This window comes from Podarcis bocagei, assembly GCF_964188305.1.
Source record: "Podarcis bocagei genome assembly, chromosome: 2".
NCBI lineage: Eukaryota > Metazoa > Chordata > Lepidosauria > Squamata > Lacertidae > Podarcis > Podarcis bocagei.
In genome coordinates this window covers 984732-1008131 of record NC_138126.1, presented here as the reverse complement: position 1 = coordinate 1008131, position 23400 = coordinate 984732, and the positions used below count along the sequence as shown (strand labels likewise).

Here is a 23400-nt window from a genome sequence, read left to right as displayed (position 1 = left end):
TCATTTTCATAATATTCTCTCTTAAGGCATTACATGCCGTAAATTTCATACCTGTGGTCCACAACTGTTCCCAGTCAGCAAACATAATGTTATGTCCAACATCCTGTGCCCATTTAATCATAGCGGATTTGACCGTTTAATCCTGAGTGTTCCATTTTAACAGCAAGTTATACATTCTTGAAAGTATCTTTGTATTGGGATCTAGCAATTCTGTTTCCAACTTTGATTTTTCCACCTGGAAGCCCATTTTTTTGTCCAAATTATATACCTCTCTTATTAGATAATAATGAAGCCAATCTCACACTTTTAATTTCTCAAAACTCTGCAATTTCAATTTATGTCCTTCTTGCTCCAAGATCTCCCAATATTTTGGCCACTTGGCCTCCATACTGAGCCTTTTCTGAGCTTTTGCCTCCATCGGTGACAACCACCTTAGGGTTTTATTTTCAAGTAAGTCTTTATATCGTATCCAGACATTAAACAGTGCTTTCCTGACAATATGGTTTTTAAATGCCTTATGTGCTTTAACCTTGTCGTACCACAAATATGCATGCCACCCAGAAACATTGTTGAAACCTTCTAAGTCCAAAATGTCTGTGTTCTCAAGAAGCAGCCAGTCCTTCAACCAGCAGAAAGCTGCTGATTCATAATAAAGTTTAAGGTCTGGCAGGGCAAATCCCCCTCTTTCTTTTGCATCCGTTAGTATTTTAAATTTTATTCTGGGCTTCTTGCCTTGCCAGACGAATTTAGAAATGTCTCTCTGCCACTTCTTGAAACAGTCCGTTTTATCTAAAATTTGTAACGATTGGAACAAAAACAGCATTCTTGGCAATACATTCATCTTTATAGATTATTTAAATACATGTCTAGACAACATTACATGCAAACAACAAAAGCTCACATACGCTGCATGCGTTTAAGATTGATTTCCTGTTATTGATGTGAACGAAAGTATATAAACTTATATAAGGACACTTATGAGAAGAAGTGGAAGGAAATAAAAAAAGAATTAGAGACTTGGGGAAAATTGAATTTGTCCCTGTGGGGGAGAATATCCACAGTTAAAATGATGGTATTGCCAAAGATGATTTTTATGTTCCAAACAATACCTATAATTAGAGGCGTAAAGTGTTTTAAGGATTGCCAGAAAGACCTTGCCAAGTTTATTTGGCAAGGGAAAAAAGCCACACATAAAATTTAAGCTACTAACAGAGTTGAAGGAAAAAGGAGGCTTCGCGGTCCCTGACCTTAAACTGTACTTTGAGGCAGTGTGCTGGACATGGATTAAGGAATGGATATTAATTAAAAACATGGAAGTCCTAGATCTGGAGGGATGGGATATTGTGTATGGGTGGCATGGCTACATAGGCTATAACAAGGTTAAATCTCACAAAGGATTTTTAAATCATATGGTGAGAAGGGCATTATATGAAGTATGGGAGAGGAGTAAAAAATCAGTAGTAACCAAAACACCATGGTGGCTGTCACCAATGGAATCTATGTCGGTCCACAGACTGAATATGAACAGCGATTGGCTAACATATAAGGATTTAGTAGAGGAAACAAGTAGTGATCCAAAAATAAAGGACCTAGGCGAATTGAAACAGAAGGGAATATCCTGGCTGGAGTATTATCAATTAAAAGCCGCCCTTGAAAAGGATAAAAGAACCAAAGGATTTGACAAAAAAATATCCTATCTAGAGAAGGATATTTTATATAATAATCAAAAGACACTTTCTAAAATGTACAAACTACTTTTGAATTGGCAAAAAAGGAGGAAGATATCAAAGAAATTACAGTAAAATGGGAGAGGGACCTGGGACATACGATCAAACCCAATATTGGGAACGAATTATGGACTAAAAATATAAAATTCACAGCTTGTCTCCTTATAAGGGAAAATCTTATGAAAACGTACTATAGGTGGTACGTGACCCCTGTAAAACTTGCAAAAATAAATAAATCAAATAATAATAAGTGCTGGTGATGTAAGGAACAGATAGGAACATACTACCATATGTGGTGGTCCTGTCTAGAGATACAAAGATTTTGGAACATGATTTATGAAGAGATAAAGAGATTGATAATAACTACGTTTAGCAAGAAACCGGAAGAATTTTTACTAGGAATGGTTTCAGATACTATTCCCAAAAACAAAACTGGGCTATTTACCGTATTTTTCGCCCTATAGGACGCACCGTCCCATAAGGCGCACCTAGTTTTTTGGGGGGGAAATAAAGGCGAAAAAATTATTTCCCCCCCAGGCGTGGGGCTGGGTCGGGGGAGGCCCAAGCTTCCCCCGACCCCAGCCCCCAAACAGGCAGCTCTCTGCAAGCCGTGGGAGCCCAGCGCTGGCTCCCGCTGCTTGCGGGGAGGTCCGCGAAGGCTGGAGAGCAAGAGGGGTCGGTGCGCAAAAAAAAAGCCTGTATTCACCCCATAGGACACACACACATTTCCCCTGCATTTTTTCTTTTCTTTTATCTTTCCTACAGTTGCTTATGTTCTGTGTCATGTACTTCAATACTTTTTGTACTTTTTTTTCATTACTCTTAAGAAATTTTCCTTTGTAATTTTTGGCTGTTTATATTTATTTTTACCTGTTTAAGCAAAATAAAACCTATAAAAAAGAAAGTGTCAACTTAGAGAAAAACAGGTCCTACACTCTAAAAAGTGTTGCATAATAACCAAAGCAGGATGAACACTCCTTCTGTCTAAATCCTTCTCTTGAGTTAATTGATGGCCTGAAGGTGTTTCCACTATTACAGCTCTTACCCCTCGGAGTCTTTTGATGGCTTGTAATAATAATAATAATAATAATAATAATAATAATAATAATAATAATAATAATAATTTATTTATACCCCGCCCATCTGGCTGAGTTTCCCCAGCCACTCTGGGCGGCTCCCAATCAAGTGTTAAAAACAGTACAGCATTACATATTAAAAACTTCCCTGAACAGGGCTGCCTTAAGATGTCTTCTGAATGTCAGGTAATTATTTCTCTTTGACATCTGATGGGAGGGCGTTCCACAGGGCGGGCGCCACTACCGAGAAGGCCCTCTGTCTGGTTCCCTGTAGCCTCACTTCTCGCAATGAGGGAACCGCCAGAAGGCCCTCGGCGCTGGATCTCAGTGTCTGGGCTGAACGATGGGGGTGGAGACGCTCCTTCAGGTATACAGGACCGAGGCCGTTTAGGGCTTTAAAGGTCAGCAACAACACTTTGAATCGTGCTTGGAAACGTACTGGGAGCCAATGCAGATCTCTCAGAACCGGTGTTATGTGGTCCCGGCGGCCACTCCCAGTCACCAGTCTAGCTGCCGCATTCTGGATTAATTGCAGTTTCCGGGTCATCTTCAAAGGTAGCCCCACGTAGAGCGCATTGCAGTAGTCCAAGCGTGAGATAACTAGAGCATGCACCACTCTGGCGAGACAGTTCACGGGCAGGTAGGGTCTTAGCCTGCGTACCAGATGGAGCTGGTAGACAGCTGCCCTGGACACAGAGTTAACCTGTGCCTCCATGGACAGCTGTGAGTCCAAAATGACTCCTTGTAAGACTTCCACTACAACTGAACCTCTTTCCACACTCCATACATTTAAATGGTTTCTCCCCTGTGAGTCCGTTGATGTCTCCTAAGGTGTCCACTATCAGTGAAGCTCTTTCCACACTCCATACATTTAAATGATTTCTCCCCTGTGTGCGTCCGTTGATGTCTTCTAAGGTCTCCACTCTGACTGAAGCTCTTTCCACATTCCATGCATTTAAATGTGAGCCGGTTGATGTAGTGTTAGTCTTCCACTGTCGGTGAAGATCTTTCCACACTCCATGCATTTAAATGGTTTCTCGCCTGTGTGAGTCCGTTGATGTCTTCTAAGGCCTCCACTCTGAATGAAGCTTTTTCCACACTCCATGCATTTAAATGGTTTCTCCCCCGTGTGAGTCCGTTGATGAATTCTAAGGTCTCCACTCTGACTGAAGCTCTTTCCACACTCCATGCATTTAAATGGTTTCTCCCCTGTGTGAGTCCGTTGATGAATTTTAAGGTGTCCACTCTGACTGAAGCTCTTTCCACACTCCATGCATTTAAATGGTTTCTCCCCCATGTGGGTCCGTAGATGAATTCTAAGGCTTTTGCTAGTAGTGAAGCTCTTTCCACACTCCATGCAATTAAATGGTTTCTCCCCTGTGTGACTCCATTGATGAATTCTAAGGCTTTCGCTAGTAGTAAAGCTCTTTCCACACTCCATACATTTAAATGGTTTCTCCCCCTTGTGAGTCCGTAGATGATTTCGAAGGCTTCTGCTAGTAGTGAAGCTCTTTCCACACTCCGTGCAATTAAATGGTTTCTCCCCTGTGTGACTCCATTGATGAATTCTAAGGCTTTCGCTAGTAGTGAAGCTCTTTCCACACTCCATGCAATTAAATGGTTTCTCCCCCGTGTGAGTCCGTAGATGAATTCTAAGGCTTCCGCTAGTAGTGAAGCTCTTTCCACACTCCATGAAATTAAATGATTTCTCCCCTGTGTGAGTCCGTAGATGAATTCTAAGGTTTCCACTCTGACTGTAGCTCTTTCCACACTCCATACATTTAAATGGTGTCTCCCCTGTGTGAGTCCGTTGATGAATTCTAAGGTTTCCGCTAGTAGTGAAGCTCTTTCCACATTCCATGCATTTAAATGGTTTCTCGCCCGTGTGAGTCCGTTGATGAACTCTAAGGTCTCCACTTTGACTGAAGCTCTTTCCACACTCCATACATTTAAATGGTTTCTCCCCCGTGTGAGTCCGTAGATGAATTCTAAAGCTTTTGCTAGTAGTCAAGCTCTTTCCACAGTCCATGCAATTAAATGGTTTCTCCCCCGTGTGAGTCCGTAGATGAATTCTAAGGCTTCCGCTAGTAGTGAAGCTCTTTCCACATTCCATGCATTTAAGTGGTTTCTCCCCCGTGTGAGTCCGTTGATGAACTCTACGGTCTCCACTTTGACTGAAGCTCTTTCCACACTCCATGCATTTAAATGGTTTCTCCCCCGTGTGAGTCCGTAGATGAATTCTAAGGCTTTTGCTAGTAGTGAAGCTCTTTCCACACTCCATGCAATTAAATGGTTTCTCCCCCGTGTGAGTCCGTAGATGAATTCTAAGGCTTCCGCTAGTAGTGAAGCTCTTTCCACACTCCATGCATTTAAATGGTTTCTCCCCGGAGTGAGACCACTGATGTTTTCTAAGGTTTCCACTGTCAGTGAAGCTCCTTCCACACTCCATACTTTCAAATTGTTTATGTTCTCTGTTTTCACACTCCATGTATTTAAATGCTTTCTTTGTTATTCCCATTGGACATGGCCCAACAGAATTCAGACTGCCTTCTCCATTGTCTTCTTTCAATGGGGTGGGGAGAAAATCCTATTTGTTTTCTAGGAAGAAAACAAAGGAATATTACACACATCAATTAACACCTGCTCTTATTTTAACGTCTTGTACAATCTCTCCTGTCTTCCATATGTTCCAAATGTTTAGGAAAGGCAAATGAAATAATTTAAAATAATGGTCATGCATCATCAGCCTTTTATAACCCTTAATTATTGCTAATGAAGCAGCATTATCTTAGAATACGGTTGAACTGTGGGGTTTACGTTTTATAAAAAGTGGTTTCTCACAGGAACGGGAGCTGCTCTATGTTCCATGAACCTGGCCAATATTCCTCAGGGTCCTAAGTTCATTATGAAGTTCTTCATCTGCTGCACTATAATCCTCTACCCCTTGGGCCACATTTTGTCCCCTTCGACCTCTAGTTTTTTATTCATCCCCTGCACATTCCCTTTGGCCTCAGGAGCTGCATAGTGACCATTTTGGGAATAACTGGGACTTATTTATTAAATTTGTATACGTCTCTTCATATGAAGATCACAAGATAAAAAGCCAAGGGCTTCTGGATATTGTAGCTCTGCTCCAACTGGGAATTATTAAATTTGTATACCTCTCTTCAACTGAAGATCACAAGATAAAAATATGTGTGACACTGAAAAAGGTGAGTATTAAAGGTGAATAACACTGATTGTGGGAAAGAAAAGAAAGGAGATTAAATCAGTGGTGTGTCCACCTGAATGTAATGATAATAATAATAATAATAATAATAATAATAATAATAATAACAACAACAACAACAACAATAACAATAATAGGATTTATAATTTCCCAAAGTGCACATCTTGAACATCATCTCTTTATGCTTTTTCTATTGACTTTTGTGTAACAGGAGCTAATGTGTAACAGGAGCTAAATGTTAATTATCTTATTTTTTATAAGCATTTTCTTTCAATTACTATTTTTTGACTACCTAATGTGAGTTCTTATACTTTTTAAAGTTTTTTCAAACTTCCGGCCCATGGGCCTTAGGGTGCCTATGCCTGGGATAGAGGGTTAAATCAGGGCAGGCCAAATGGGACTCAGCTCCGTCCCCTCCCTGCATCTGCTGCCTGAGGGGGCTGCCTCAGTTTCCCTCACGGTGGAGCAGGCCCTGAGAACAGCCTTCTCGCTGCCTTCCAAAATAGTCATACCTCGGGTTACAGATGCTTCGAGTTGTGCGTTTTCGGGTTGCGGGTTATTTCCGGGTTTCAGCGCTCACACATGTGCAGAGCCACTAAATCACGCTTTGTGCGTGTGCCGAATCACCAAATCGCAACCCACACATGCGCAGACGCAGCGCTGTAGGTTGTGAATGTGCCTCCCACACCGATCACGTTCACAACCTGAGCATCCACTGCACAGGAAAGATGACACAGAAGACCTTGGAGTCTCACCGTGGAACACAACGACGACGATTGGTTATACGTCACTTTGGGCTGCCCTGGGCGGTGGCGTAGGGGGTCCCCGTTACAACAGCCCTGCAAAATAGACCGGAGTTGCTGCGCGCTTTTGGGACTTGGAAGAGTAACTTACGGCAACCGTAAAGGGCAGTCCAGTGTCATCATTACGGGGGCCTCTTTTAAATAGGGGCTGATGTTTGAACTTGGGCTTTGCTAAGGTTACGGAATTGGCGGGGGGGGGCACTTGTGGGAGAGCAGGTTTCTTTGGCCGTCTCCCCCTTCCTTGCTTGCCCCTTCTGCGTTCCCATGGCAAGTCCAGCCGAATTCGACTATGGCGTGTGCTGCGTATCTCCGCCTTCAGACGGAGGGAGCCAGGCAGCTTTCCGGGTCGTGTGCCCAACTTTTCATGAGCTGATATTAAATCCCAAAAGAACTACAGCTGCTTGTTACAAAGGGAGAGGGCCGATTCCGGTAGGTTAATGATATTAACTCTTTCCATGCTCATTTCTGATGTTCAGAAGCAGGTGACCCTTTCCTAGACCTTCCTAATGACATTCTCAGTCTGACACACAGTATTTACAAAGAAACACAAAAAACCCTTTACATAACTCCCTTTCTAAAATACACTGAGACCATCTTATAACATATCCCCGCTATAACACACAAGTTCTAATTACATCCTAATATTTACTATGCCTAAACATTGAGCACCACAGACTAATAATAATAATAATAATAATAATAATAATAATAATAAATATTAATTATACCCTGCCCATATAGCTGAGTTTCCCCGGCCACTCTGGGCGGCTCCCAACCGAGTGTTAAAAACAATACAGCACTAAATATTAAGAACTTCTCTAAACAGAGCTGCCTTCAGATGTCTTTTAAAAATAAGATAGCTGCTTAATTCCTTGACATCTGATGGGAGGGCATTCCACAGGGCAAGTGCCACTACCCAGAAGGCCGTCTGTCTGGTCCCCTGTAACCTCACTTCTCACAGGGAGGGAGCCGCCAGAAGGCCCTCGGTGCTGGACCTCAGTGTCCAGGTTGAACGATGGAGGTGGAGACGCTCCTTCAGGTATACAGGACTGAGGCCATTAGGGCTTTAAAGGCCAGCACCAACACTTTGAATTGTGCTCAGAAACGTACTCAAATATTCCTCTGCAGTAAAGGAGGCAAATGGAAGCCTTCCCATTGTCTTTGTGCTTACAAATACTGTCTTAAGGAGGTGTGAACAGGGTGGGCCTGTGACCTGGATTAAGGAACTAAAGTATTTACCATCACAAAAGAATGGCCAGGCTGCCTAGGTAATGCAGTCAGTGACCATTAACAGGTATCCTTGGGGACAGGTTTTCTGCTGTAGACCGCCTCCTGTGATGTATTCCTGCTGTAGACAGTCTCTTTCTGTATGATATTTGGGAGGGGGGGGGTCTTGGGTGGGCAATTTCAAAAGACTATATAAGGCCTTGCACACCTCCCTCCTGGTTGTGGTGAGGGGGGGGGGACACTGTTGCAATAAAAATCAGGATTACTAGCCGCTTTGCTTCTCCATATACTCTGGTTGGCCTCTGTTATTTTCTCCTACCTACCGTATTTTTCGCTCCATAAGGCGCACCTGATCATAAGGCGCACCTAGTTTCTAGAGGGGGAATTCAAGGGGGAAAATATTATTTAAAGGGAGCGCTAAGCAGAGCTCCCCAGTGCCCTGCGGAGGCGTTGCGCCACTAAGGCAGACGCTAAAACAGCTAGAGGGAGCACTGTGCAGCACTCTCTCTAGCTGTTCTGGCTTCTGGGGTAGCCCGCGAAGCCTCCGCAGGGCAGCAGCGAGCCTTCATCCCGGGCTTCCCCCGCCAGCCCCGACAAGCTCTGGGAGTATTCCCCACCTCCCGCAAAAGCCCACAGGAGCTGCGCACCCTTTAAGGAGCGTGCGGATCCTGCGAGCTTTTTTACGAGGTGGGAGAAGGGACTGACGCAGCCAGTCAGTCCCTTCTCTCTCCTCAGGGAAAAGCCCCCAAGAGCGGCGTGCTCTTTAAAGAGCGCGCGGCTTCTGCGGGAGGTGGGGGAATTCTGTAAGATAATTTGGGGAGGTTTTTCTAATGAGAAGATATTGTCACAGACTCAAAAGTGTGAATTTTGTCTGCAGAGATAACATGCCTTTTCTTCACAGGAGAAATGTTATAAAATAAACATACAGAGTTGAGAGGAAACCTTAATCCCATTGTTCCTTTACAAATTCATATATACAGAATCAACCCCTTAAATTCTAAGTTCCAAGAGGTTCAATGAACAGATGGTTTGCAGTGGAAGAGATCTGCACAAGTAGCTAAGTGTGAAGCAGTAAAAATAAAAGTGCAACCTTGTGAGCAGAATACTCCACACATCTTGGGGTCTTTGTGTAATAATTGTGCAAGTCAGACTTGAGGCAAGCGCTGAAGGCTCTTCAGGGCTGGCAACCTCTTCCCAATCCCACTGGGTTCCAACAGCCGCACTAACACTTAACTGTACAGAATAGGCACCTGGATGCAGAAGCCAATCCAAAGGGGTTTAAGTTGTTATTAAGGAAATGATTTAAGTTGTTATTAAGGAAATGATTATTTTTCTCCTTCCAATAAATTACAAGAAGAAGAAGAAGAAGAAGAAGAAGAAGAAGAGTTTGGATTTGATATCCCGCCTTTCACTCCCCTTCAGGAGTCTCAAAGCGGCTAACATTCTCCTTTCCCTTCCTCCCCCCACAACAAACACTCTGTGAGGTGAGTGGGGCTGAGAGACTTCAGAGAAGTGTGACTGGCCCAAGGTCACCCAGCAGCTGCAGGTGGAGGAGCAGGGAAGCGAACCCGGTTCCCCAGATTACGTGACTACCGCTCTTAACCACTACACCACACTGGCTCCCAACAGAACTGTTGTCCAAATATAGACAGTTAACTTATTAAACCTCAGAATGATTTCATAATTATCTGTCTGTGTATTTCTAATAGTGTAACCAAATCAGAAATTTTTGATTTAAATAGAATCATACTGACTAGTGATTTATTGTAAATTGTGATTGAAAGCAATTTGATTTATATCAAACCCACCCTGATTGCAATCTACCACGACGTCTGAAATAAGGCTGGAAGTATACAGAGGCGAACAGGACAATGTCCTGGCAGCTGCTACTATTTAGGGTTCTAAAATGGATAAATGAAAATATCATCAATCATCACACACTCAGTTTCATCAGCAGGCAAGCCAAGATGCACCCTAGCAGGACTTTTGGGTTTGCGCTAGGCTATAATTGGTGGTATTCAGGACAATCCAAAGTATGGAGATAAGTCGTAGTGAATGCAGATGATCTGGCAATGCCAACACCCTCAGCAGGGAGGCTGGGTGATGGGGGGGGTCAGGGGTGCTGGAAGGGGAGGGGTCTCTGATGAGGCTCCTCTCCCTTCCTTTAACCCTTCCATGGACTCCCTCTCTCCGTTTCCCCAGCCAAAAGGGACCCAGCCAGGCGCCCCACGACCCCAGGGATTCCTGGGGACAAACTGGTAAAATCAGCAATGCTACACTGGGTCAGAAATATAGGTCATAATTAGAGCTGAGCGATATATTGGTATATTGTCCAAGACTGGCTTGAAGTTTACATCGTGATAACTGTTTCCTAATACTGAGCTGGCAATATATTACAAATCACAATGTGTGCAAGGGCTAGGCAACACCTGCTTTTCAACATTGCGATAACTTGCCAGCTAAACGCTGTAATGTTAGTAGCAGCTAAACCTCACAATATCACCTGCTAAATATTGCAGGGCTATTAGCAGATAAAGATTGTAATGTTATCATTACCAAACCTCACAATATCACTTGTGGTTTATTACCAGCTAAACCTCACAATATCACCTGCTAAACATTGCAGTGCTATTAGCAGATAAAGATCGTAATGTTATCATTACCAAAACTCACAATATCACTTGTGGTTTATTACCAGCTAAACCTCACAATATCACCTGCTAAACGTTGCCATGTTATCAGCAGCTAAACATTTAAATCAGCCACAAGGCCTGAAATAGGGGTGGAACTGTGCAGAGGAGAGCAGCACAATGTCCTTGCAATTGCTACTACTTAGGGGTCTAAAATGGATAAATGACAATATTATCAATCATCATCTCAGCGGGACTTTTGGGTTTGGGCTTGGCTAGCAAATGGTGGTATTCAGGACAATCCTGTATGGCAATGATGATCTGGGACTGCCAGCAGGGAGACTGGGGAATAAGAGGTGATGGAAGGGGCGGGGTCTCTGTCGAGGCTCCTCCCCCTTTTCCATTAACCCTTCCCTGGACTCCCTCTCTCCCTTTCCCCAGCCAGGCGCCCCACGACCCCAGGGAGAATGGGGGGCCTCAGCCCCACCCCCAGCCCTGCTTGGGGTCCTCCTTCCCCTTCCCGCCAGGGCAGCTGAGCATCTCTCGGCCCCCCAGGAAAGAGAAAGGGGAGTCTGGCGGAGCTGCTGCCGCCCAGGAGATCTTGCAGGTCTTGGGTCCCCCCTTCCCCCCTGGGTCGGGGCCTGGATCGGGGCCCCTGTCGACGGGCCCCAGGGAGGGCGCTCTCCTTGCGGGGGGGTCTCTTCATCCTCCTCCCCCCTTATCCCCCCCTCTATTCCCCCCCCTTCTCTCCCTCCCCCTTTACCTCTTGGTCCTCCGCCTCCCTGGCTCCGGATTAGTCCGCTCTCCTTGTCGGCAATAGAAAGGGCGGGGGGGGGGTTCTCCACTGACGCCCCTCCTCCCCTTTCCCTGTCTGGCCACTTCCGGCGCATTTCGCGACGACACTTCCGGTTCTTTTTGGGACGTGCTTGCCCCTAGAGCTACATCCGCAGAGCAGCCCCTCCCTGTGTTGGGATGGGAAGAGGACGGGACGGCGCTGCCTCGGGGGCTCCATGGGGACCTGGCCCCCCTCCTTCCTCCTCCCCACAGCAGGGGGCGAGATGGCGGCCAGGGGGGGGCATCATATCTGTTCAGTTTCTGTTTCAGTTTCTGTTAATTGGTTCTCGTGGGAAACTTGCAGATTCTAGCTTCACCAATTAACTCAAGCTGGTGTCAATTTACTCTTGGCAGAAAGCCCAGGTCTGCTTGACCTAGAAACTACTCACTCTGATTGGTTAACGAGCAGCACTCAACTCTGTTATCTAGGGATTGCTAGCACAGTTTGATGTGAGGTGTGTTAGGAGTTAGAAGTGCTGTGTATGGTTATGAGAGAGAGAGAGAAAGAAAGATAGGATTTATTTTGCTTTTATTTGTATGCAGAAACTCTGCTGGTTTTATTTTCTCCTTTTAATAAATCCTGTAAATAGTTCTTCTGAGTCTAGCTGACTAGTCATTACTGCCGCAACTAGCTTCTTCGCTGTGCAGGAAAACTCTGCTACGTTTGGGCTAAAGCCAGTAGGGCTATGCCTGACACTCCAAAGTTCCATGAGGTTATGGGCATTGTGCTGCCAGCCTGAGTTGTGGTGGTGTCAGCATCAACGGCGTTGGTTCCAGTAGTTCCAGAAGTTGTTGTTTTCTGGCTGGTTCCTGACCGTGGTGAGCTGGTGACGCAGCGGACAGAAGGACAACAGCTGCAGCGTGCGAGTGCTGGGTGCTGTGGTTTCTGTTTTCTCTCTCAGTGGTCGTGAGTAGCTGGTTCCGGGTTCCAGGGACATCGCTCTCAAGATGACCTCACAACCAGTTCAGATGGCTTTTGAGCGTCTGAATGACTCCAATTACTTGCTGTGGTCGGAACGCATGCAGGCAGTGCTGCAGAGGGATCGTCTCTGGCAAGTGGTGAGTAAGTTTCCTATGAAGCCTGATGATGAAGACCTCGATAAAGACCAAAGAGCAAGGGCCACAATTGTCTTGGGGCTGGAAGATTCCCAGTTGCCGTATGTGAGGGGAATCAAGACAGCTAGAGGTGTGTGGCAAGCACTTAAAGAACTCCATGTGCGTGAGACAGCGGTTTCCAAGCTGTTCATTCGCAAGGCATTGTACAAGGCAATGTTACAGCCTGGGGTTACAATGCAGGAACACCTACACAGTTTACAGTTAAAGTTTGCTGCGCTACAGGAAAGAGACTGTGCCTTAGACCAGCAGGAGAAGGTGGCTATTATTTTGAGTTCTCTCCCGGAAAGCTGGGATAATTTAGTTTTGTCTCTAGAAGGCATGCAGGAGCATGATTTATCAGTCAGTTACGTTACTGGGCGTTTGATTGAAGATTGGCAGAAGAGGCAAGAAAGGGCGTTGGCTGCAGAGACTTCTACTGGTGGGCGGTTTGGAAGGAGTTCTCATGCCGTGCCAGAGGTGGAGCAAAAGCAGCGTACCGGTGAGGAGTCAGCGTTTGCTGTTAGGCGTTGTTTCCGATGTGGGTCTTCAGCGCATCTAAAACGACAATGTCCGGAGTTGGTCAAGTCTCAGTTGCCGGTGCAGGAGCAGAGACGAGATCAGCAGCAGCAGCAGCGTAAAAGGAAATTCTTCAAACAAAAACAGTCGGCTCAGCTGGTGACCGGCGAGGTCAAGATTGCTGATGAGAAACAAGCGGTCTGGGTGGTCGATTCGGGAGCGTCTCGCCACATCGTGAATTCAGATGAATTGTTTGTTTCCAAGAACTCAGCACAGCGCAGCCAGGTGGCTCTAGCAGACGGAAGTACTTCCGAAGTGATTTCGGGGGGTGCAGTTTTTGTTCCTTGTCTTCGTGAATGCCTGCAAAATGTACTTTGTGTGCCGTCATTAAGGAGCAATCTGATGTCTGTAGATTGTTTGCTAAAAGCTGGGTTTAAAGTGTATTTTGAAGGAGACAGTTGCATTATTAAGAAGGCTGGTGAGATTTTAGGCACTGCTAAGTCAGAGGGAGGCTTGTTTTGGCTTAAAGCAGGATCTCAAGTTGCAGCAGTAGTCAGTAAATCTCAGCCTGCAGTGAATAACAAAGCTATACATGACAACTGTGTGCACTTATTGCATAGGAAAATGGGGCATGCTTGCTGGAAAAGTGTACTAAAAATGTCTGAATTGGCTGATGGGGGTAATTTAAAGAGTTGTAACAAGTACCTTGATTGTAATGTCTGTAAAATGGTTAAAACCCACAGAGTCTCTTACCCCAGAAGCGACAGAGTTAGTGAATCACCGCTACAGCTGGTTCACATGGACGTAATTGGTCCATTTGCTGTAAGCAGGGGTGGATCGCGCTTTTCACTAACAATTGTGGATGACGCCACGCGTTATTCTTGGGTTTTTCCCATGAAGAATAAGGGTGATGTGTTCACTAAGTTTAAAGGCTGGGTGGCATCTGTGGAAAGATTTCTGTCCATTAAACTCAGAAGGATTCAGACGGACAGAGGTGGCGAATTTATGTCAAATGCCTTTAAAGATTGGTTACAAAAGCGTGGCATTGGGCATAGAAAAACGAACGTTTTTTCCCCAGAGGAGAATGGCGTTGCAGAGAGGAAAAACAGATCTTTACAAGATATGATGTTTGCCATGCTTGATGATGCTGATTTGCCCATGTCTTATTGGGGGGAGAGCATGCTCACCGCGTGTTATCTCCAAAATAGGCTCTTTCACCAAACAATAGGTACAACCCCATACTTTAAATTGTTTCAGAAAAAACCTAAAATTGACCATTTGCATGTGTTTGGATCAAAAGCCTGGGTATTAATTCCGAAACAAATGAGAAAGAAGGGAGATCCTAAGACCAAACAGCTAGTGTTTGTGGGTTACCAGGAGCTGGGAAAAGGTTTCCGCTTTGCTGAAGGGACAAATGGCATTGTGATCTCCAGGAATGCCAGTTTTTGTGAACATAGTGGCTGGGAGAGACTACATGCCAATACTGAGGTTTGGTTTGAACCTTCCCAGGAGCTTCATGACTCTGAAGGTAGACACAGAGAGTCAGAGTCTGAGGGGGAGGAAAGTTCAGATAAGAGCTCTCAAGAAAGTGGAGTTAGCCAGAGACCAGTTGCTAAGCAACAAAAGAGAGGTCATAGTTCTGAGGAGGAAAGTGGGTCAGAAGAAAAATTTTCTCCCAGAAGATCTAAAAGACAAAACAAAGGAGTGCCTCCGGTGCGTTTTTCTCCTGATACTGCAAATGTGTTTAGTGTAAGTGCAGAACCCAAGAGTTTTCAGGAGGTGTTAAAGTTACCAAAAGAGGAGGCAGAGCGCTGGAAACAGGCAATGGAGGAAGAGATGTCCTCTCTGAATGAGCACAAGGTTTTTACACCAGTAGCAGCGCCTGAGGGGGCAAAGATTGTAGGCTGCAGGTGGGTGTACAAACTTAAACCTCTGGTGACAGGAGAGTACAAATACAAAGCTCGTTTAGTGGCTCAAGGATACTCTCAGAGGCCTGGAAAAGATTATGACGAGACTTTTTCCCCTACTGCTAAGGGGGACAGTGTAAGGCTGATTCTAACGCTTGGAGCAAAGAGAAAACTCCTGTTAAACCATTTTGATATTCAGACTGCATATTTACATGCATCAATATCAGAAGACCTGTATCTAGCCGAACCGCCTGGTTATGAGACAGGTTCCAATAGAGTGTTGAAATTAAACAAAGCTCTATACGGTCTCAAACAGGCTGCAAGATCTTGGAACAAATGTTTCCATGAGGCCTTAGTGTCATTTGGTTTCAAGCAGAGTATAGCTGACAATTGTGTTTATGTACGTGGTACAGGCAGTGATCAAGAGTTTTGTCTGATTTATGTAGATGATGTTTTGTATGCCTGCAAAACAGATAAACAAACTAAAAGATTTGCCAAGCAATTGTCCAGTAAGTTCAAAGTGAAGGACTTAGGCCCGGTTAGGACATATCTAGGGTTGGAAGTGTGCTGGGCCCAAGATGGCAGCTGCCTAATTAGTCAGCAGAACAAAGTTAAACAACTACTGACTACATACAGGATGCAGGATTGCAAAGGGGCAGCGGTGCCTATGGATCCAGGTTTCATAAAAACACTTCACATAGATGAGAGTCCTGAATTTGAACATCCTGATGTATATCACTCTGTAATTGGAAGTTTATTGTATATAGCACAGTGGTCCAGACCTGATATTAGCTATGCAGTAGGCATATTAAGTAGATTGGTCTCAAAACCCACACTAAATGCCTGGAAAGGGGTAAAACAAGTTCTGAGATATCTCAAACAGACAATTGGCTATATGTTACAATTAAATTCTTCAGAGGATGAAATGTTGAGTTGCTACTGCGATAGTGACTGGGGAAATTTGCCAGATAGAAAATCTGTCACAGGACTAGTCATAAGGGTCGGTGGAGCTTTAATCAGCTGGCGGTCTCGCAAGCAAGACGTTGTAAGTGTGTCATCAACAGAATCAGAGTATGCTGCATTGAGTGAATTGTGCAACGAGGTGATTTATTTCAAGCATTTGTTGGCAGATTTAAATGTAAATTGTGGAGAACCAGTACAAGTTTACATTGATAATCAAGCTTGTATAACATTAAGTAAAACAGAGGGTTTCAAATCGCGTTCCAAACATATCTCTGTAAAATACCAAAATGTACGTTGCTGTGTACAAGACAATGTAATCACCTGTACTTATGTGTCAAGTGAAGAAAATGTAGCAGATGTGTTAACTAAACCATTGGCAAAGGTAAAGAACAAGCGAATGTGCAAGGGTTTAGGTTTGCTGGAAAAATAATCTCCTACATAGGTGTATTTGGTGTTAATTGTTCAGCAGAATCTGTGAGGGGGTGTTCAGTTTCTGTTTCAGTTTCTGTTAATTGGTTCTCGTGGGAAACTTGCAGATTCTAGCTTCACCAATTAACTCAAGCTGGTGTCAATTTACTCTTGGCAGAAAGCCCAGGTCTGCTTGACCTAGAAACTACTCACTCTGATTGGTTAACGAGCAGCACTCAACTCTGTTATCTAGGGATTGCTAGCACAGTTTGATGTGAGGTGTGTTAGGAGTTAGAAGTGCTGTGTATGGTTATGAGAGAGAGAGAGAAAGAAAGATAGGATTTATTTTGCTTTTATTTGTATGCAGAAACTCTGCTGGTTTTATTTTCTCCTTTTAATAAATCCTGTAAATAGTTCTTCTGAGTCTAGCTGACTAGTCATTACTGCCGCAACTAGCTTCTTCGCTGTGCAGGAAAACTCTGCTACGTTTGGGCTAAAGCCAGTAGGGCTATGCCTGACACTCCAAAGTTCCATGAATATCTGGGGGTGACCTGGGTTTGCGGGGAGAGAAGGAGGGAAGGGCTGCCCCTCCCCCTGTGGGTCAGGAGAGCGGGGGAGGGGCTGAGCCGGGGAAGCCAGGGGGGGTCCCTCCCCCCCCAGCCCAGGGGGGTCCTCTGTGAAGCCCAGAGATGGACCCAGCCTCGGGGGGGGGGAGAGACATGGGGCTGCCTGAGAGAGAGAGAAGGGGCGCTTCCTCTCCTCTCCCCCCTCCTCCCCCCAGGCTCTCCTGCGCCCAGAGACCCCCTTGGCCCGGCAGGGAGAGGGTGGGCTCCCCTTCCGCCATGAGAGGAGTGCCAGGGGGTTGTGGGGGGGGAGACCCCTTTCTGCCCCCCTCCCAAGAGGGTCCCCGTCGTGTCTCTGAGGGGCGAGAGAGGAGGAGCCCCTCCCCCCGCTGCAATGGGGTTGTAAGGGGGGGAGAGAGACCCCTTTCTGCCCCCCTCCCAAGAGGGTCCCCGTCGTGTCTCTGAGGGGCGAGAGAGGAGGAGCCCCTCCCCCCGCTGCAAGGGGGTTGTGAGGGGGGGAGAGAGAGACCCCTTTCTGCCCCCCTCCCAAGAGGGTCCCCGTCGTGTCTCTGAGGGGCGAGAGAGGAGGAGCCCCTCCCCCCGCTGCAGTGGGGTTGTGAGGGGGGGGGAGAGAGACCCCTTTCTGCCCCCCTCCCAAGAGGGTCCCCGTCGTGTCTCTGAGGGGCGAGAGAGGAGGAGCCCCTCCCCCCGCTGCAGTGGGGTTGTGAGGGGGGAGAGAGAGACCCCTTTCTGCTCCCCCCCAAGAGGGTCCCCGTCGTGTCTCTGAGGGGCGAGAGAGGAGGAGCCCCTCCCCCCGCTGCAATGGGGTTGTGAGGGGGGGGAGAGAGACCCCTTTCTGCCCCCCTCCCAAGAGGGTCCCCGTCGTGTCTCTGAGGGGCGAGAGAGGAGGAGCCCCTCCCCCCGCTGCAAGGGGGTTGTGAGGGAGGGGGAGAGAGAGAGACCCCTTTCTGCCCCCCTCCCAAGAGGGTCCCCGTCGTGTCTCTGAGGGGCGAGAGAGGAGGAGCCCCTCCCCCCGCTGCAATGGGGTTGTGAGGGGGGGGAGAGAGACCCCTTTCTGCCCCCCCCAAGAGGGTCCCCGTCGTGTCTCTGAGGGGCGAGAGAGGAGGAGCCCTTCCCCCGCTGCAATGGGGTTGTGAGGGGGGGAGAGAGACCCCTTTCTGCCCCCCTCCCAAGAGGGTCCCCGTCGTGTCTCTGAGGGGCGAGAGAGGAGGAGCCCCTCCCCCCGCTGCAATGGGGTTGTGAGGGGGGAGAGAGAGAGAGACCCCTTTCTGCCCCCCTCCCAAGAGGGTCCCCGTCGTGTCTCTGAGGGGCGAGAGAGGAGGAGCCCCTCCCCCCGCTGCAATGGGGTTGTGAGGGGGGGAGAGAGAGACCCCTTTCTGCCCCCCTCCCAAGAGGGTCCCTGTCGTGTCTCTGAGGGGCGAGAGAGGAGGAGCCCCTCCCCCCGCTGCTGCTTCCCCTCAACGACTTTTCCCGCCTTTTCCCAACTTCCCGCCCTTCGGGATCTCAGCCTCGCCTCAGTTTCAGGCGCCGAGGAGGCAGATTCCCCGGGCTCCCTGCTTTCTGAGTGGATTTCTTCTCATTCGCCCTGATTTCTGCTCATATATCTGGCTTTTGGAGCTTCTCTCTGCTTCTTTAGAAAGAAGGCTGTATAAAACCCCCCTCACCACCTGCTGCATCCCATACAGTATGTAAATGTCTGATTTCTTCCCATTTGATGTGTATAATTCTTCCTCCAGGACTGTTCTTCCTTCCTGGCTTCCAAACTCATAATTCTTCCCTCACTGCCCTTAAATAGCTGCTTGGGGTCTAGTTTGGGGCCCTTGCTCTGGAATTCCCTTGCCAGCAGGGAGACTTCAAAGCAATTGTGGCTCTTGGTTATAAATCTGTGATCCAGACATGGCCTAGTCAATCACACCTTGTTTCAACATCCATCTAACACAAGGAAAGAAAATCCCCCCATCATTTAGCCCGGACACTGAGGTCCACTTCCGAGGGTCTTCTGGCAGTTCCCTCATAATTACAGGGAACCAGGCAGAGGGCCTTCTTGGTAGTGGCGCCCTCCCTGTGGAACACACACCCCCATAATAATTTATCATCATCATCATCAGATGTCAAAGAGAGAAAGTAACTTTTGGAAGACCTATGAAGGCCTTCAGGGGAATTCTTTATTTTTGACATTTTACATGTTCCTTTGTCATAGAACCAAGCTGGCACCATCCATCCATTGGTTCTGGCAGGGTTCCAGTTCATGGTCAACAAGATTAAACAGATGCACGTTGGGCTGATGAGGAGGAGGTGAGGGACCAGGAGTGAGACCTTGGGGTCATGCTAGGTAACTCTGGGAAATTGTTGACCCTGTGTGCACTGGCTCGGGAAACTGCAAATCTCACGCTGGGGATGTTTAGGGAACCGATTGAAAATACACCTGCCACTCTCCTAATGGTTGTAGTGCAGATCTTGTTGGCATGCAGAGGGTCGCAAGGCCAGCTGGCTAGTCCCAGGTGGGTCATCTCCTTCCAGCCGTCCCGCTGCGAAGACCCATCAGCCTCTGCTCCGATGTAAATCAGCGACCCAAGCTTCGAAGCCAGGGCACACTATATAAGCAGAGCGAAGGCGTGAGGCTTGTGGAAGCATACTACAACTACAGATTTATTAATCATAAATCAGGACAAAGAAACATTCTGTCTCTCTCTTTGTATTCTCAGAGAGACAGAGAAAAGCAAAAGCTATACGCACAACAGAAGTTCCCAGCATACTGTGCTGGAATGTAAACAGACACGTACCAATCTCATGGCTGCTCCTTAAGGATGAATGGAAATTATTTATGGAGATCTATGGTGTGAACACATTTGGAGTACTGTGCACAGTTCAGTATGGGACCTTTCAGTTTGGAGAGAAGACGAGGAAGGAAGGACATGTCAGATAGAATGGAGAAAGAGGATAGAGAAAAGCCCCCCCCCCCAATAAAACTAAAACTCATGGAATCCAGTGAAGCATGAAGCAGGAATGGTGGAAGATTTAGGAGAGCGAAAAGAAGGGTCTCCCCCCCCCTTCTCTGCATCCAGCCAGTCTTTGATGGCAACAGCAACAATAAGATAATTACATCAATAGTATGCATTGTGCTCTGCTGGCAGGAGGACTCCCTCGGATCATGTCCAGTTGCAAAAGTGCAAGGAGGCTTTCCACCCTCAGGGCCCAGAGGGGGGGTCGTGCCTTGGGGCAGCTGGTGGAATTGGAGGAAGCTGACGCTTAGCACTCTGGGTTTGGGACCTGCCTGAACCTCCTTCCACATTATACTCATCCATATTGTTTCTCGCCTGCGTTATTTTGGGGATAGCATTCTACACACACTTGTATCACCATGTGCCCCCTCCCAACATTGCTCTGAGATGCTCTGGTATGGCCCCTTCTTCCCTGTGCCCCCTTCCCTCCTCATGCAAGACGTGCAGCTGGGAACAGAGCCTTTCCTGGTTATGCCAGGGAATGCCATGCATTTAAATGGTTTCTCACCAGTGTGACTCCGTTGATGAATTCTACGGTTTCCACTCTGACTGAAGCTCTTTCCACATTCCATGCATTTAAATGGTTTCTCCCCTGTGTGACTCCGTTGATGAATTCTAAGGTTTCCAGTAGTAGTGAAGCTCTTTCCACATTCCATGCACATAAATGGTTTCTCACCTGTGTGACTCCATTGATGAATTCTAAGGTCTCCACTCTGACTGAAGCTCTTTCCACACTCCATGCATTTGAATCATGGAATCATAGAGTTGGAAGAGACCACAAGGGCCATCGAGTCCAACCCCCTGCCAAGCAGGAAACACCATCAGAGCACTCCTGACATATGGTTGTCAAGCCTCTGCCTAAAGACCTCCAAAGAAGGAGACTCCACCACACTCCTTGGCAGCAAATTCCACTGTCGAACAGCTCTTACTGTCAGGAAGTTCTTCCTAATGTTTAGGTGGAATTTTCTTTCTTGTAGTTTGGATCCACTGCTCCGTGTCTGCTTCTTTGGAGCAGAAGAAATGGTTTCTCCCCTGTGTGACTCCGTTGATGAATTCTAAGGTGCCCACTCCCACTGAAGCTCTTTCCACACTCCATGCATTTACATGGTTTCTCCCCTGTGTGACTCCGTTGATGAATTCTAAGGTGTCCACTCTGACTGAAGCTCTTTCCACACTCCATGCATTTAAATGGTTTCTCCCCACTGTGACTCCGTTGATGAATTCTAAGGTGTCCACTCTGACTGAAGCTCTTTCCACACTCCATGCATTTAAATGGTTTCTCCCCACTATGACTCCGTTGATGAATTCTAAGGTGTCCACTCTGACTGAAGCTCTTTCCACACTCCATGCATTTAAATGGTTTCTCCCCTGTGTGACTCCGTTGATGAATTCTAAGGTTTCCACTCTGACTGAAGCTCTTTCCACATTCCATGCATTTAAATGGTGTCTCCCCTGTGTGACTCCGTTGATGAATTCTAAGGTGTCCACCGTGACTGAAGCTCTTTCCACACTCCATACATTTAAATGATTTCTCCCCTGTGTGACTCCGTTGATGAATTCTAAGGTGTGCACTTCGACTGAAGCTCTTTCCACAGTCCATGCATTTAAATGATTTCTCCCCTGTGTGACTCCGTTGATGAATTCTAAGGTGTCCACTCCCACTGAAGCTCTTTCCACACTCCATGCATTTAAATGGTTTCTCCCCTGTGTGACTCCGTTGATGAATTCTAAGGTATCCACTCGCACTGAAGCTCTTTCCACACTCCATGCATTTAAATGGTTTCTCCCCTGTGTGACTCCGTTGATGAATTCTAAGGTGTCCACTCCCACTGAAGCTCTTTCCACATTCCATGCATTTAAATGGTTTCTCCCCTGTGTGACTCCGTTGATGAATTCTAAGGGGTCCACTCCCACTGAAGCTCTTTCCACACTCCATGCATTTAAATGGTTTCTCCCCAGTGTGACTCCGTTGATGAATTCTAAGGTCTCCACTCTGACTGAAGCTCTTTCCACAGTCCATGCATTTAAATGGCTTCTCCCCAGTGTGCCTCCGTTGATGAATTCTAAGGGGTCCACTCCCACTGAAGCTCTTTCCACACTCCATGCATTTAAATGGTTTCTCCCCTGTGTGACTCTGTTCATGAATTCTAAGGTCTCCACTCCGACTGAAGCTCTTTCCACACTCCATGCATTTAAATGGTTTCTCCCCCGTGTGACTCCGTTGATGAATTCTAAGGTGTCCACTCCGACTGAACCTCTTTCCACACTCCATACATTTAAAAGGTTTCTCCCCCGTGTGACTCCGTTGATGAATTCTAAGGTGTCCACTCTGACTGAAGCTCTTTCCACACTCCATGCATTTAAATGGTTTCTCCCCCGTGTGACTCCGTTGATGAATTCTAAGGTGTCCACTCTCAGTGAAGCTCTTTCCACACTCCATGCATTTAAATGGTTTCTCCCCCGTGTGACTCCGTTGATGAATTCTAAGGTGTCCACTCTGACTGAAGCTCTTTCCACACTCCATGCATTTAAATGGTTTCTCCCCTGTGTGACTCCGTTGATGAATTCTAAGGTGTCCACTCTCAGTGAAGCTCTTTCCACACTCCAAGCATTTAAATGGTTTCTCCCCTGTGTGAGTCCATTGATGTTTTCTAAGTTTTGCACTGCCAGTGAAGCTCTTTCCACACTCCATACTTTCAAATTGTTTATGTTCTCTCTTTTCACACTCCATTTATTTAAATGGTTTCTTCGTTAATTCCATTGGACGTGGCCCACCAGAATTCTGACTGCCTTCTCCATTGTCTTCTTTCGATGGGGTGGGGAGAAAATCCTATTTGTTTTCTAGGAAGAGAACAAAGTACTATTATAATTAACACCTGCTCTTATTTTAACGTCCCTTTGGCCTCAGGAGGTGCATAGTGACCATTTTGGGAAACCCATATATAAGTCTAGTGACAAGGCTTGGTGCTTGTGGTCGGTTGAAGGAGTGCTCAGTTGGAGCATGTTCTTGGGGTTGGACCTCCATCCCTCAGCCTTGCATTATTGAATGGAGAGAGCTGGAGATGCAGAAGGAAAGCAGCTGGAGCCTGACTGCTGGGAAGGCCAGATTGAGACACCCACCCCAATTATGATTTATAATAATTACATGCCGCCGGGTCTCGCACCCGCCTCCTGACACTGGCTTATCTTAGCGGAGATTCCCTGTCCAGGCCTCTCTCACTGTTCTTCCTCCTTTGCCGTGGGTGGCCAAGGGCTTCTGGATATTCTAGCTCTGCTCCAACTGGGAATTACTTAGTAAATTGTTATACCTCTCTTCATTTGAAGATCACAAGATAAAAATATGTGTGACACTGAAAAAGGTGAGTGTTAAAGGTGAATAACACTGATTGTGGGAAAGAA

General features: G+C 46.6%; 3 protein-coding genes and 1 long non-coding RNA gene across 4 annotated transcripts in view; 1 reads left to right on the top strand and 3 right to left on the bottom strand.

Annotated features, from left to right (window-relative positions):
* Positions 1-11513, bottom strand: part of LOC308579715 (uncharacterized protein) — a gene marked incomplete at its 3' end in the record, with an annotated part of 192928 nt that extends 181415 nt beyond the window's left edge. The window contains exon 1 of the mRNA XM_081180647.1: positions 11456-11513. The remainder of the gene's footprint in view (positions 1-11455) is intronic.
* LOC308580639 (uncharacterized protein) overlaps positions 1-23156 on the bottom strand; it is an 88253-nt gene extending 65097 nt beyond the window's left edge. Inside the window, exon 1 of the mRNA XM_081182590.1 lies at positions 20510-23156. Coding sequence (XP_081038716.1) covers positions 20954-22732 — 1779 coding nt within the window. The 5' untranslated portion in view covers positions 22733-23156 and the 3' untranslated portion in view covers positions 20510-20953. The remainder of the gene's footprint in view (positions 1-20509) is intronic.
* On the bottom strand, positions 3553-6863 carry LOC308580747 (uncharacterized protein). Its single transcript, XM_081182876.1, has 2 exons — positions 6545-6863; positions 3553-5401 (listed from the first exon to the last, which is right to left on the bottom strand). The coding sequence occupies exon 2, from the start codon at positions 5319-5321 to the stop codon at positions 3759-3761; it is 1563 nt and encodes a 520-aa protein (XP_081039002.1). The 5' UTR covers positions 5322-5401; positions 6545-6863; the 3' UTR covers positions 3553-3758.
* Positions 18903-19957, top strand: LOC308581367. The gene is made up of 2 exons (XR_014005014.1): positions 18903-19294; positions 19705-19957. It is a non-coding gene; the product is annotated as an uncharacterized lncRNA (long non-coding RNA).
* Positions 23157-23400: the final 244 nt, after the last annotated feature.